The 14,629-nt window shown below is 44.5% G+C and overlaps 2 protein-coding genes across 4 annotated transcripts in view; both read left to right on the top strand.

The window, feature by feature from the left end:
• The window catches only part of LOC116359585 (cell surface glycoprotein 1-like), a 39,258-nt gene extending 35,493 nt beyond the window's left edge, over positions 1 to 3,765 (top strand). Inside the window, exon 9 of the mRNA XM_031812421.1 lies at positions 3,670 to 3,765. Within this exon, the coding sequence (XP_031668281.1) occupies positions 3,670 to 3,765 (96 nt within the window). The remainder of the gene's footprint in view (positions 1 to 3,669) is intronic.
• Positions 3,766 to 5,389: 1,624 nt separating this feature from the next.
• Positions 5,390 to 14,629, top strand: part of LOC116359630 (A-kinase anchor protein 13-like) — a 92,674-nt gene continuing 83,434 nt past the window's right edge. For all 3 annotated transcript variants that reach the window (XM_031812657.1, XM_031812658.1, XM_031812659.1), the window contains exons 1-2: positions 5,390 to 5,574; positions 9,799 to 9,970. In XM_031812657.1, coding sequence (XP_031668517.1) covers positions 5,506 to 5,574; positions 9,799 to 9,970 — 241 coding nt within the window. In that variant the 5' untranslated portion in view covers positions 5,390 to 5,505. The remainder of the gene's footprint in view (positions 5,575 to 9,798; positions 9,971 to 14,629) is intronic.

Here is a 14,629-nt window from a genome sequence, read left to right on the forward strand (position 1 = left end):
CACAGCCTAGAGGTGTTTTGGGTCATTGTCCTGATGAAAAACAAATGATAGTCACACTAAGCGTAAACCAGATGGGATGGCGTATCACTGCAGAATGCTGTGGTAGCCATGCTGGTTAAGTGTGCCTTGAATTCTCAATAAATCAAAGACAGTGTCACCAGTAAAGCATCACCATACCATAACACCTCCTTCTACTCTGCTTTACGGTGGGAAATATACATGCGGAGATCATCCGTTCACCTACTCTGCGTCTCTCAAAGACACAGAGGTTGGAAACAAAAAATCTTCAATTTGGACTCCAGACCAAAGGACACATTTCCACCAGTCTAATTTCCAATGATCGTGTTTCTTGGCCAAAGCAAGTCTCTTCTTTTTATTGGTGTTCTTTAGTAGTTCTTTCTTTGCAGCAATTCGACCATAAAGGCCTGATTCACACGGTTTCCTCTGAACAGTTGATGTTGAGATGTGTCTCTTACTTGAATCAGTGAAGCATTTATTTGGGATGCAAATTCTGAGGCTAATGAACTTATCCTCTGCAGCAGAGGTAACTCTGGGTCTTCATTTCCTGTGGCGGTCCTCATGAGAGCCAGTTTCATCATAGTGCATGATGGTTTTTGCGACTGCACTTGAAGAAACTTTCAAAGTTCTTGAAATGTTCCATAATGACTGACCTTCATGTCTTGACAGTCCATCAATACTTTGTTTCTCTTTGCTCATTTGAGCTGTTCTTGACATAATATGGACTTTTACCAAATATGGCTATCTTCTGTATACCACCCCTACCTTGTCACAACACAACTAATTGGCTCAAATGCATTAAGAAAGAAAGACATTTCACAAATTCACTTTTAAGAAGGCACACCTGTTAATTGAAATGCATTTCAGGTGAACACTTCATGAAACCGGTTGAGAGAATGCCAAGAGTGTGCAAAGTTGTTGTCAAGGCAAAGGGTGGCTATTTGAAGAATCTCAAATATAAATTACATTTTGAATTGTTTAACACTTGTTATTGTTATGATTCCATTTGTTATTTAGTTTTGATGTCTTCACTGTTATTCTAATTCTATTGGTTGCAAGAAATGTGTTAATAATTTAAATAAAAAATTCAGTTTTGAATCCGGCATCGTTTTACATATCAGTTCATAAACCATGTGACATGGTTCATAAACCATGTGACATGGAATCGGTATGAATGGCAGAGCTGTCAGTGTTTCGGTCCTTAAATGAAACTGTTGTACTTTTTTATTCATCACAATTTTCTTTAAAAAAATGGTCTTTAGTTGGTCTTTAATACTTAATAATTCTTGCAGGGCCGACAGACAAGTTCCTCACTTTTCCCCCTTCCACTTTCCTCTTCCATTTTTGCGGTAATGCTGCAATTAGTTGGTTGTATTTTGGGGATCAGACATTTCCATATGATTTTGTTAGCTGCATGTCCTATTTTTTATATAATTTTTGAAGATTCTAACTTTTAAAAAAAACTTTCTTTAGAAAAAGATTTTTTTTTAATCAATTAGTATATTTGAGTGTAATATTTCCTGTAATATTTGTTCTGCCTTTTCTGGTTAAATTGAAGTTGTTTCCACCTTTTCAAGGCTTGTTTTTAACGATATTTGGGAGATGATTTCCTTTACAACATCTCACTTTCAGTTATTTGTAATCTGAATAAAGGGAAAAGGGTCATTCTATAACATGGGGACATTCTTACTAATCTGGTAAACTGGGTAAACAAGGTAAACTGGGATATGACTAAAGAGTTAAGCAGGGTAAACTGGGAAATGACTAAAGAGTTCATCAGGGTAAACTGGGAAATGACTAAAGAGTTCATCAGGGTAAACTGGGATATGACTAAAGAGTTAATTAGGGTGACTTTTCCACATAATAGACAGGTATTTACCTTTCCATGGTAGCAAGATCTGTTTTTGCTAACTTTCTATAGAAATGTATTGGAGTGAGATCATTTATTTATTTCAGGATTTGTATATACCGAGAACACCTGGTTTACATTTCCCCAATTAAGCGACTTGTAATTAACCCTCTGTTTCCCATCATTAGTTTATGCGCTCTACTTTTAATCCGGAGAGGTTAGAAAAAGTATCTAGATCCTCGTTGAGGCTGTGGAGGGATCCAAGTTGTGGATTTAAAAGAAAACATGAATCATCAGAGTACAGTGACACCTTTGTTTTTCAGCCCTGGATTTTTAATTGCTTGATATTATTATTGAATTTGATTTTAACAGCGGACATTTCAATGGCCATAATAAATAGATATGGTGATAGTGGACAACCTTGTTTTACTCCTCTTGACAATTTAAAACCTTCTGAGAAGTAGCCGTTATCTAATATTTTACACCAAGAGTTACTACACATGATTTTAACCCATTTTATAAGATATTCTCCAAAATGTAAATGTTCCATTTATATATAAACTCCAATCGTACTTTATCAAAAGCCTTTTCAAAGTCAGCTTTGAATAGTAGGCCTGGTTTCCCAGATTTTTCATAGTGTTCTACTGTTTCCAGTACTTGTCTTATATTATCTCCAATGTATAGTCCATTTTAAAAAACTGTTTGATTAGAATGAATAACGTCAGACAAAACCTTTTTAATTCCATGTGCTTTAATTCTATGTGCTAGAGTTTTTGCATCACAGCACTGAAGTGCAAGTGGCCTCCAAGTTGTTTTAATGAACTGGATCTTTATATTTACCACTTGGATCCTGTTTCAGTAATAATGAAATCAGACCCTGTTGAGTATCTGATAATCTACCATTTACATAGGACCGTTCCACTGGTGCATGTTCATTAATTGTTTATGGTTCATTGAACAAGCATGGGAAACAGTGTTTGAACCCTTTACAATGAAGATCTGTGAATTATTATATATATTTTTTGAATTATCTTTGAAAGACAGGGTCCTGAAAAAGGGAAGTTTCTTTTTTGCTGAGTTTACTACTACTATTATAGGCTACCTCAAGCAAGATGTACAAGAAGACCAGGGTGACCATTATCATTCAATAATCTCATCATTATTAATCACAAGGTTAAATCTCAGGATTAACCCAAGCTGTTTGCAGTCCTCTGCTGAAATACAGATGTCAAATCTTATGAAAAATTAATCAACCCCTACAAAAATATGTCCATTAATTATAATCCACATAACAATTCACATTTCCTGTTGCTGCAGGACTTTTTTGCTGCTGTGTGAAACTGGCTCAAATGAAGATACGACATCTGTACTTGACATCTTACCATTGTCACAGTCACTGTTCAGAACACACTAGTGTTTCAGAGGAACCCCAATCTGTTTTCACAAATAAACATTTCAACTCTGAAAAACTTCACTGAAGGTGATAAATTGACCCCTTGCTATGGGTTTTAACAACGTTGATAAATTATTATTAAGAGCTTTGGTGGTGTTACACCAAGAGGTCTGTTTTCACGTTTCACTGTGACATGACCCTAATTTGATCTGACTCAGTTGATGACGTTTGTGCTAATGTTACAGTGTTGTGTTGTGTTGTGTTGCAGAGAGAAGAGATGAGAGATAGATACCAGAGAAACAGAATAGTATTAGTAGCGGAAGCAGCAGCACTGAGCAGTAAGAGAAGTAGAACAGGAAGAGGACACTCTCTCTATGGACTCCAGCTCTCTCTCTCTCTGTCACCACAGCAGCTAGCCAGTCGCTTTAACGGGCCAACAGCTTTAATGACAGACCTCAGCAACGACCAGCAGCTAAGACAGACCTCAGCCACGACCAGCAGCTAAGACCAGCAGCTAAGACAGACCTCAGCCACGACCAGCAGCTAAGACAGACCTCAGCCACGACCAGCAGTTAAGACAGACCTCAGCCACGACCAGCAGCTAAGACAGACCTCAGCCACGACCAGCAGCTAAGACAGACCTCAGCCATGACCAGCAGCTAAGACAGACCTCAGCCACGACCAGCAGCTAAGACAGACCTCAGCCACGACCAGCGGCTAAGACAGACCTCAGCCACGACCAGCGGCTAAGACAGACCTCAGCCACGACCAGCAGCTAAGACAGACCTCAGCCACAACAGACCTCAGCCACGACAGACCTCAGCCACGACCAGCAGCTAAGACAGACCTCAGTCACGACCAGCAGCTAAGACAGACCTCAGTCACGACCAGCAGCTAAGACAGACCTCAGCCACAACCAGCAGCTAAGACAGACCTCAGTCACGACCAGCGGCTAAGACAGACCTCAGCCACGACCAGCAGCTAAGACAGACCTCAGCCATGACCAGCAGCTAAGACAGACCTCAGCCACGACCAGCAGCTAAGACAGACCTCAGCCACGACCAGCGGCTAAGACAGACCTCAGCCACGACCAGCGGCTAAGACAGACCTCAGCCACGACCAGCAGCTAAGACAGACCTCAGCCACAACAGACCTCAGCCACGACAGACCTCAGCCACGACCAGCAGCTAAGACAGACCTCAGTCACGACCAGCAGCTAAGACAGACCTCAGTCACGACCAGCAGCTAAGACAGACCTCAGCCACAACCAGCAGCTAAGACAGACCTCAGTCACGACCAGCGGCTAAGACAGACCTCAGCCACAACAGACCTCAGCCACGACAGACCTCAGCCACGACCAGCAGCTAAGACAGACCTCAGTCACGACCAGCAGCTAAGACAGACCTCAGTCACGACCAGCAGCTAAGACAGACCTCAGCCACAACCAGCAGCTAAGACAGACCTCAGTCACGACCAGCGGCTAAGACAGACCTCAGCCACGACAGACCTCAGCCACGACCAGCAGCTAAGACAGACCTCAGCCACGACCAGCGGCTAAGACAGACCTCAGCCACGACCAGCAGCTAAGATAGACCTCAGCCACGACAGACCTCAGCCACGACCAGCGGCTAAGACAGACCTCAGCCACGACCAGCAGCTAAGACAGACCTCAGCCACGACCAGCGGCTAAGACAGACCTCAGCCACGACCAGCAGCTAAGACAGACCTCAGCCACGACCAGCAGCTAAGACAGACCTCAGCCACGACCAGCGGCTAAGACAGACCTCAGCCACGACCAGCGGCTAAGACAGACCTCAGCCACGACAGACCTCAGCCACGACCAGCGGCTAAGACAGACCTCAGCCACGACCAGCGGCTAAGACAGACCTCAGCCACGACCAGCAGCTAAGACAGACCGCTAGAGTTCTATGTTATTCTATGAATACCTGTCTCTTACTACTGGAGATGGTGGTTAAGTCAGAAACAGCACTCCCTTTACACTGTTGCATCACTTCCTGGTGCTCTGTCTCTCTCCCTACTCTGATAGGAACTGGGCACCCCCTGTACACTGTTACATCACTTCCTGGTTCTCACTGTCTCTCTCCCTACTCTGATAGGAATTAGTGTTGTGAAGTGCTGTGGTACTGTGGTGTTCAGTCAGTGGAGGCTGTGGTTTAGATGGTTGTAGCATTGTAAGGTTAGATATCAGCCTGTCTGGGGCTCACAGTCACTGAAAGTAACAGAGATGTTGTATCGAAGGTTCTTTGATGTCAAAGGTCTCTCCATGAAGTTAAAGTGTGGGCGAGGACTAGAGGTAGGTACAGTAGGAGGACAGGGGTAGAGGACAGGGGTAGTTACAGTAGGAGGACAGGGGTAGATACAGTAGGAGAACAGGGGTAGAGGACAGGGGTAGTTACAGTAGGAGGACAGGGGTAGATACAGTAGGAGGACAGGGGTAGGGGACAGGGGTAGGTACAGTAGGAGAACAGGGGTAGATACAGTAGGAGAACAGGGGTAGAGGACAGGGGTAGTTACAGTAGGAGGACAGGGGTAGATACAGTAGGAGGACAGGGGTAGATACAGTAGGAGAACAGGGGTAGATACAGTAGGAGGACAGGGGTAGATACAGTAGGAGGACAGGGGTAGATACAGTAGGAGAACAGGGGTAGATACAGTAGGAGAACAGGGGTAGAGGACAGGGGTAGTTACAGTAGGAGGACAGGGGTAGAGGACAGGGGTAGTTACAGTAGGAGGACAGGGGTAGGTACAGTAGGAGGACAGGGGTAGATACAGTAGGAGAACAGGGGTAGAGGACAGGGGTAGTTACAGTAGGAGGACAGGGGTAGAGGACAGGGGTAGTTACAGTAGGAGGACAGGGGTAGATACAGTAGGAGAACAGGGGTAGAGGACAGGGGTAGTTACAGTAGGAGGACAGGGGTAGATACAGTAGGAGAACAGGGGTAGAGGACAGGGGTAGTTACAGTAGGAGAACAGGGGTAGAGGACAGGGGTAGAGGACAGGGGTAGTTACAGTAGGAGGACAGGGGTAGATACAGTAGGAGGACAGGGGTAGAGGACAGGGGTAGATACAGGGGTAGGGGACGGGGGTAGAGGACAGGGGTAGATGACAGTAGGAGGACAGGGGTAGTGGACAGTAGGAGGACAGGGGTAGAGGACAGTAGGAGGACAGGGGTAGTGGACAGTAGGAGGACAGGGGTAGTGGACAGTAGGAGGACAGGGGTAGAGGACAGGGGTAGGTGCCGCAGGAGGACAGGGGTAGAGGACAGGGGTAGGTACCGCAGGAGGACAGGGGTAGGTACCGCAGGAGGACAGGGGTAGGTACCGCAGGAGGACAGGGGTAGTGGACAGTAGGAGGACAGGGGTAGTGGACAGTAGGGGGTCAGGGGTAGAGAACAGTAGGAGGACAGTAGAAGGACAGGGGTAGAGGACAGGGGTAGATGACAGGGGTAGAGGACAGGGGTAGGTACCGCAGGAGGACAGGGGTAGAGGACAGTAGGAGGACAAGGGTAGAGGACAGTAGGATACAGATGGGTTTGGTAGGATACAGATGGGTTTGGAGGTACGACGGGAGTAGGTAGGAAACAGATGGGCTTGGTAGGAAACAGATGGGTTTGGTAGGATACAGATGGGCTTGGTAGGAAACAGATGGGTTTGGTAGGATACAGATGGGTTTGGTAGGATACAGATGGGTTTGGAAGGATACAGATGGGTTTGGTAGTATACAGATGGGTTTGGTAGGATACAGATGGGTTTGGTAGGATACAGATGGGTTTGGTAGGATACAGATGGGTTTGGTAGGATACAAGATGGGTTTGGTAGGATACAAGATGGGTTTGGTTTGATACAGGTGGGTTTGGTAGGATACAGATGGAATTGGTAGGATACAGATGGGTTTGGTAGGTCTGGGAGGAATGAACAGTGTGATTCTGGTCCTGTTAGCATCTCCGTTTCCAATAGGTGTAAAATATATTGTGTGCTTAGTTTTGAGAACCAGCTACTGGAAGTCAATGTTTTAAACACGCTTGACCTTGATATTTTGAGAAAAGTTGTTGAGATGACCAAGTTGTTATTCTGTATTGGAGAGTTTTTATGCTATTCAGCTGCTTGCAACTTCCTGAATGTAAGGGGAAGTGAGCGTAAAGGGGAAGAGGCGATGTAAGCTAGATTCCAACATGTGGTCGGGAGGCGCTGTAGGGAGGGTGTGATGTAATCCTGTCAAATTGTGTAACAACGTGGAGGGCTCCATATGACTCCACATTGACGTGATTGGTCGACGGTAGGTTCGGGGGCAGGAAGTCTTGTGTAAACACAAATTCACTTCCTCGACAACTTCCTTGACAACAGCTCTGTGCATACTCTGCGAAACATAGGAAGTATTAATGGCCCTGACTTCTGCAGAGGCCGTATGATTGTAAACGCTGCACGGTCAATGCAGACGTCGGATTATATAAGGGCTAGTTACCATAAAGAGTATCAGATCCTGGTCAGTAGAGGTCATCTGTGGTCTATATAAGGACTAGTTACCATAAAGAGTATCAGATCCTGGTCAGTAGAGGTCATCTGTGGTCTATATAAGGACTAGTTACCATAAAGAGTATCAGATCCTGGTCAGTAGAGGTCACCTGTCGTCTATATAAGGACTAGTTACCATACAGATCCTGGTCAGTAGAGGTCATCTGTCGTCTATATAAGGACTAGTTACCATAAAGAGTATCAGATCCTGGTCAGTAGAGGTCATCTGTGGTCTATATAAGGACTAGTTACCATAAAGAGTATCAGATCCTGGTCAGTAGAGGTCACCTGTCATCTATATAAGGACTAGTTACCATACAGATCCTGGTCAGTAGAGGTCATCTGTGGTCTATATAAGGACTAGTTACCATAAAGAGTATCAGATCCTGGTCAGTAGAGGTCATCTGTGGTCTATATAAGGACTAGTTACCATAAAGAGTATCAGATCCTGGTCAGTAGAGGTCATCTGTGGTCTATATGAGGACTAGTTACCATGAAGAGTATCAGATCCTGGTCAGTAGAGGTCATCTGTGGTCTATATGAGGACTAGTTACCATGAAGAGTATCAGATCCTGGTCAGTAGAGGTCATCTGTCATCTATATAAGGACTAGTTACCATACATATCCTGGTCAGTAGAGGTCATCTGTGGTCTATATGAGGACTAGTTACCATGAAGAGTATCAGATCCTGGTCAGTAGAGGTCATCTGTCGTCTATATAAAAACTAGTAACCATAGAGTAACAGATCCTGGTCAGTAGAGGTCATCTGTGGTCTATATAAGGACTAGTTACCATGAAGAGTATCAGATCCTGGTCAGTAGAGTGCATCTGTGGTCTATATAAGGACTAGTTACCATAGAGAGTAACAGATCCTGGTCAGTAGAGGTCATCTGTGGTCTATATAAGGACTAGTAACCATATAGATCCTGGTCAGTAGAGATCATCTGTGGTCTATATAAGGACTAGTTACCATACAGATCCTGGTCAGTAGAGGCCATCTGTCGTCTATATAAGGACTAGTTACCATACAGATCCTGGTCAGTAGAGGTCATCTGAGGTCTATATAAGGACTAGTTACCATACAGAGTAACAGATCCTGGTCAGTAGAGGTCATCTGTGGTCTATATAAGGACTAGTAACCATACAGATCCTGGTCAGTAGAGGTCATCTGTGGTCTATATAAGGACTAGTAACCATACAGATCCTGGTCAGTAGAGGTCATCTGTGGTCTATATAAGGACTAGTTACCATACAGATCCTGGTCAGTAGAGGTCATCTGTGGTCTATATAAGGACTAGTTACCATACAGATCCTGGTCAGTAGAGGTCATCTGTGGTCTATATAAGGACTAGTTACCATACAGATCCTGGTCAGTAGAGGTCATCTGTGGTCTATATAAGGACTAGTTACCATACAGATCCTGGTCAGTAGAGGTAATCTGTGGTCTATATAAGGACTAGTCACCATACAGAGTAACAGATCCTGGTCAGTAGAGATCATCTGTGGTCTATATAAGGACTAGTAACCATACAGAGTAACAGATCCTGGTCAGTAGAGATCATCTGTGGTCTATATAAGGGACTAGTAACCATACAGATCCTTTCTAGGCAGGGAAAGGAGGAACGGAGAGAGAGGGTAGCTGTACTGTCTGACCTCATTCTGTTTCTAGGCAGGGAAAGGAGGAACGGAGAGAGTGGGTAGATGTACTCTCTGACCTCATTCTGTTTCTAGACAGGGAAAGGAGGAACGGAGAGAGAGGGTCGCTGTACTCTCTGACCTCATTCTGTTTCTAGGCAGGGAAAGGAGGAACGGAGAGAGAGGGTAGATCTACTGTCTGACCTCATTCTGTTTCAAGGCAGGGAAAGGAGGAACGGAGAGAGAGGGTCGCTGTACTGTCTGACCTCATTCTGTTTCAAGGCAGGGAAAGGAGGAACGGAGAGAGAGGGTAGCTGTACTGTCTGACCTTATTCTGTTTCTACTCCTAATCCCCCTTCTTCCACCTGCAGGAAAAGGATGGAGAGAAGAGTCGAGACAAAGACGAGAGGAGAGAGGCAAAGGCCAGAGAGAGATGTATGCTGAACGGACATCACTTCAGCATGGTCTCCTCCCAGACACAATCCTCCTCCTGCCACCAATGCAGCAAAACCATCAACACTAAGGATGCCTTTCTCTGCACCAGTAAGACAGCATCAGTCAATACAACTCTAACAAAACCAACTATTAGCAGGTTTAGTAGATACACACCATATCGCTCAAGATGGCGCCGACAGAGAGGGCTGCCTTGCTTCTAATCCTTAGGAAACATTTCAGTATTTATTTTTATTTTGATGTATTATTTCTTACATTGTTAGCCCAGACAATCTTAAGTTTTATTACATACAGCCGGGAAGAACTATTGGATATCAGAGCGATGTCAACTTACCAACACTACGACCAGGAATACGACTTTCCCGAAGCGGATCCTTTGTCCGCACCACTCGGGGCAATTGAACTGATTCCAGAGGCTGATCCAAAACAACTCTGCCGGAGAAGAGGCAGACAGATCAGTCTTCTGGTCAGACTTCGGAGGTGCGCACACCACCCACCACTCCCGAGTATATTACTCTCCAATGTCCAGTCCCTAGATAACATGGTCGATGAAATCAGGGCGAGGTTTGCTTTCCAGAGAGACATCAGGGATTGTAACATACTCTGTCGTCGCGCAGACAGTAATAAACATCTCTTTGGGAAGAAGGGCGGGGGTATCATGTTTAATGACTCATGGTGTAATTGTAACAACAGGAATTCAAGTATTTTTGTTCACCTGACCTAGAATTCCTCATAATCAAATGCCGACCATATTATCTCTCAAGATAATTATCTTTTGTTATTGTCACAGCCATATATATCCCCCCTCAAGTCAATACCACAATGGCCCTCAAGGAACTTCAATGGACTATATTGGAAACCATATATGCTGAGGCTGAATTAATTGTAGCTGGGGATTTTAACAAACAAAATTTGAGAACAAGGCTACCTAAATTCTATCAGCATATCGACTGTAGCACTCGCACTGGAAAACCACTGGATCATTGCTACTCTAACTTCCGCAATGCTTACAAGGCCCTCCCCCGCCCTTATTTCGTCAAATATGAACACGTATCTATTTTGCTCCTCCATTCCTATAGGCAGAAACTTAAACAGGAAGTACCCATGCTAAGGACTATTTAACGCCAGTCTGACCAATCGGGAATCCACGTTTCAAGATTGTTTTGATTACAGGGACTGGGATATGTTCTGGATAGTGTCAGAGAATAATACCATAGGGCTTTGCACAATTGGCCCAGCGTCGTCCGGGTTTGGCCGGGGTAGGCCGTCATTGTAAATAAGAGTTTGATCTTAACTGACTTGCCTAGTTAAAGGTTAAAATAAATAAAAAGTTTAAATTAAATCAAATCATCCAAATGTCGACAAAGTGGAGTCGCAATTCAACGGCTCAGACACGAGACGATTGTCTGCAGACAATCACGGACTGCAAAAGGTAAACCAGCCACGTCACGGACACCGACGTCTTGCTTCCAGGTAAACTAAACACCTTCTTTGCCCACTTTGAGGATAATACAGTGCCACCAACGTGGCCCGCTACCAAGGACTGTGGAATCTCCTTCTCCGTGGCTGATGGAGTTCCTCTGCGTACACATTTTAAGTTCCTCTGCGTACACATCACTGACAATATGAAATGGTCCATCCAAACAGACAGTGTGGTGAAGAAGGTGCAACAACGCCTCTTCAAACTCAGGAGGCTGAAGAAATGTGGCTTGTCACCTAAAACCCTCACAAACTTTTACACATGCACAATCGAGAGCATCCTTTCGGGCTGTACCACGCCCGGAATGGCAACTGCACCGCCCACAACCGCAAGGCTCTCCAGAGGGTAATGCGGTCTGCACAACGCATCACCGGGGGCAAACTACCTGCCCTCCAGGACACCTACACCACCCGATGTCACAGGAAGTGACATTTTATTTTTATTTTACCTTTATTTTACCAGGCAAGTCAGTTAAGAACAAATTCTTATTTTCAATGACAGCCTAGGAACAGTGGGTTAACTGCCTGTTCAGGGGCAGAACGACAGACCTTGTCAGCTCGGGGATTCGAACTTGTAACATTTCGGTTACTAGACCAACGCTCTAACCACTAGGCTACCCTGCCGCCATAAAGATCATCAAGGACAATAACCACCCGAGCCACTGCCTGTTCACACCACTACCATCCAGAAAGCGAGCTCAGTACAGGTGCATCAAAGCTGAGACTGAAACAGCTTCTATCTCTAGGCCATCAGACTGTTAATGGAAGCCTCTCAAACATAATCCAGGTAGAATCAGGAATTCCCCAGGGCAGCTGTTTAGGCCCCTTGCAGGTAGAATCAGGAATTCCCCAGAGTAGCTGTTTAGGCCCCTTGCTTTTTTCAACCTTTACTAACTGAATACCACTGACTTTGAGTAAAGACAGAGTGTCTATGTATGTGGATGACTTACGGAGTTGACGTCAGACAACACTCTGAATGAGTTGTGACGTTCGACAACAACCTGAATGAGTTTGTTTTACAGAGTTGACGTTAGAAAACAATCTGAATGAGTTTGATTTATGGAATTGAAGTGGTATACAAGGTAGCAATTTAGTTTTTCTTCAGTTGCTTCATGACTAAAAACTAATCAAAATAAACATATTTAAACCAAAATGAAAAAATTCTATCAAGGAGATGGAGTTGACAGCTCATTGTTGTGATAATGGTGATTTCAATATTTTATGATTTCATCTATTAAAAGTAGAGAACTTTCCAGAGTGGTCTTCTTGTACTACATAGAATGAGGACATGAAGATGGGGTCCTTATGGTATAGCTTTCCCTGCTCATCCCTGATTCATTTAGGATTTAAGACCAATTTGACGGAGTTCACCATATCTCCAGGGACATCTTTTAGGAATCACATTTTTTAAGACTATTTCTCTTAAAGGCAGAGAGGGCTCTCACAAGAAACTACAAGATATTTATTTTAAAACTATAAAAATATTATTGCAGGTTTATAGAATAAAAATATATATAATTGGAGAGTTGAAACTGGTATAATTTGCTCCAGACAAGGGCATGTCTAGGCATAGAGCCAATATGAAAATGTATAATATAGAAAATATTTAGAGAATTACAAAAGCAAATCTTTCCCAAATTAAATTCCACTAAATGTAATTTAATCTGAATTAATACAACAAAAGAAAAACAAATTGACGATAAATATAAAGTTTCCCAACAAGGAATGTCCCAACTTTCAAGAATCCCTAAAGGACTATGGTGTCATTCTGGACATACGCCAACACTCTAGTTCTGTAGACCAGTCCAACTCTGTAGACCAGTCCACTTCTTTGGTTCTGTAGACCAGTCCATTTCTCTGGTTCTGTAGACCAGTCCAACTCTCTGGTTCTGTAGACCAGTCCAACTCTCTGGTTCTGTAGACCAGTCAACTTCTCTGGTTCTGTAGACCAGTCCAACTTTCTGGTTCTGTAGACCAGTCCAACTCTCTGCTTCTGTAGACCACTCCAACTCTCTGGTTCTGTAGACCAGTCCAACTCTCTAGTTCTGTAGACCAGTCCAACTCTGTAGACCAGTTCACTTCTCTGGTTCTGTAGACCAGTCCACTTCTCTGGTTCTGTAGATCAGTTCACTTCTCTGGTTCTGTAGACCAGTCCACTTCTCTGGTTCTGTAGATCAGTCCAACTCTCTAGTTCTGTAGACCAGTCAAACTCTGTAGAAAAGTCCACTTCTCTGGTTCTATAGACCAGTCCACTTCTCTGGTTCTGTAGACTAGTCCACTTCTCTGGCTCTGTAGACCAGTCCAATTCTATGGTTCTGTAGACCAGTCCAATTCTATGGTTCTGTAGACCAGTCCAATTATCTGGTTCTGTAGACCAGTCCAACTCTCTGGTTCTGTAGACCAGTCCAACTCTCTAGTTCTGTAGACCAGTCCAACTCTGTAGAACAGTCCACTTCTCTGGTTCTGTAGACCAGTCCACTTCTCTGGCTCTGTAGACCAGTCCACTTCTATGGCTCTGTAGACCAGTCCACTTCTCTGGTTCTGTAGACCAGTCCAACTCTCTGGTTCTGTAGACCAGTCCAACTCTCTAGTTCTGTAGACCAGTCTAACTCTGTAGAACAGTCCACTTCTCTGGTTCTGTAGACCAGTCCACTTCTCTGGCTCTGTAGACCAGTCCAATTCTATGGTTCTGTAGACCAGTCCACTTATCTGGTTCTGTAGACCAGTCCAACTCTCTGGTTCTGTAGACCAGTCCAACTCTCTGGTTCTCTAGACTCGTCCAACTGTCTGGTTATGTAGACCAGTCCACCTCTCTGGTTCTGTAGACCAGTCCAACTCTCTAGTTCTGTAGACCAGTCCAACTCTGTAGACCAGTCCACTTCTCTGGTTCTGTAGACCAGTCCAACTCTCTGGTTCTCTAGACCCGTCCAACTGTCTGGTTATGTAGACCAGTCCAACTCTCTGGTTCTGTAGACCAGTCCAACTCTCTGGCTCTGTAGACCAGTCCAATTCTATGGCTCTGTAGACCAGTCCACTTCTATGGTTCTGTAGACCAGTCCAACTCTCTGGTTCTGTAGACCAGTCCAACTTTCTGGTTCTGTAGACCACTCCAACTCTCTGGTTCTGTAGACCACTCCAACTCTCTGGTTCTGTAGATCAGTCCAACTCTCTAGGTCTGTAGACCAGTCAAACTCTGTAGAAAAGTCCACTTCTCTGGTTCTATAGACCAGTCCACTTCTCTGGTTCTGTAGACCAGTCCACTTCTCTGGT

Source organism: Oncorhynchus kisutch, unplaced genomic scaffold (assembly GCF_002021735.2).
Source record: "Oncorhynchus kisutch isolate 150728-3 unplaced genomic scaffold, Okis_V2 Okis03b-Okis08b_hom, whole genome shotgun sequence".
Lineage (NCBI taxonomy): Eukaryota > Metazoa > Chordata > Actinopteri > Salmoniformes > Salmonidae > Oncorhynchus > Oncorhynchus kisutch.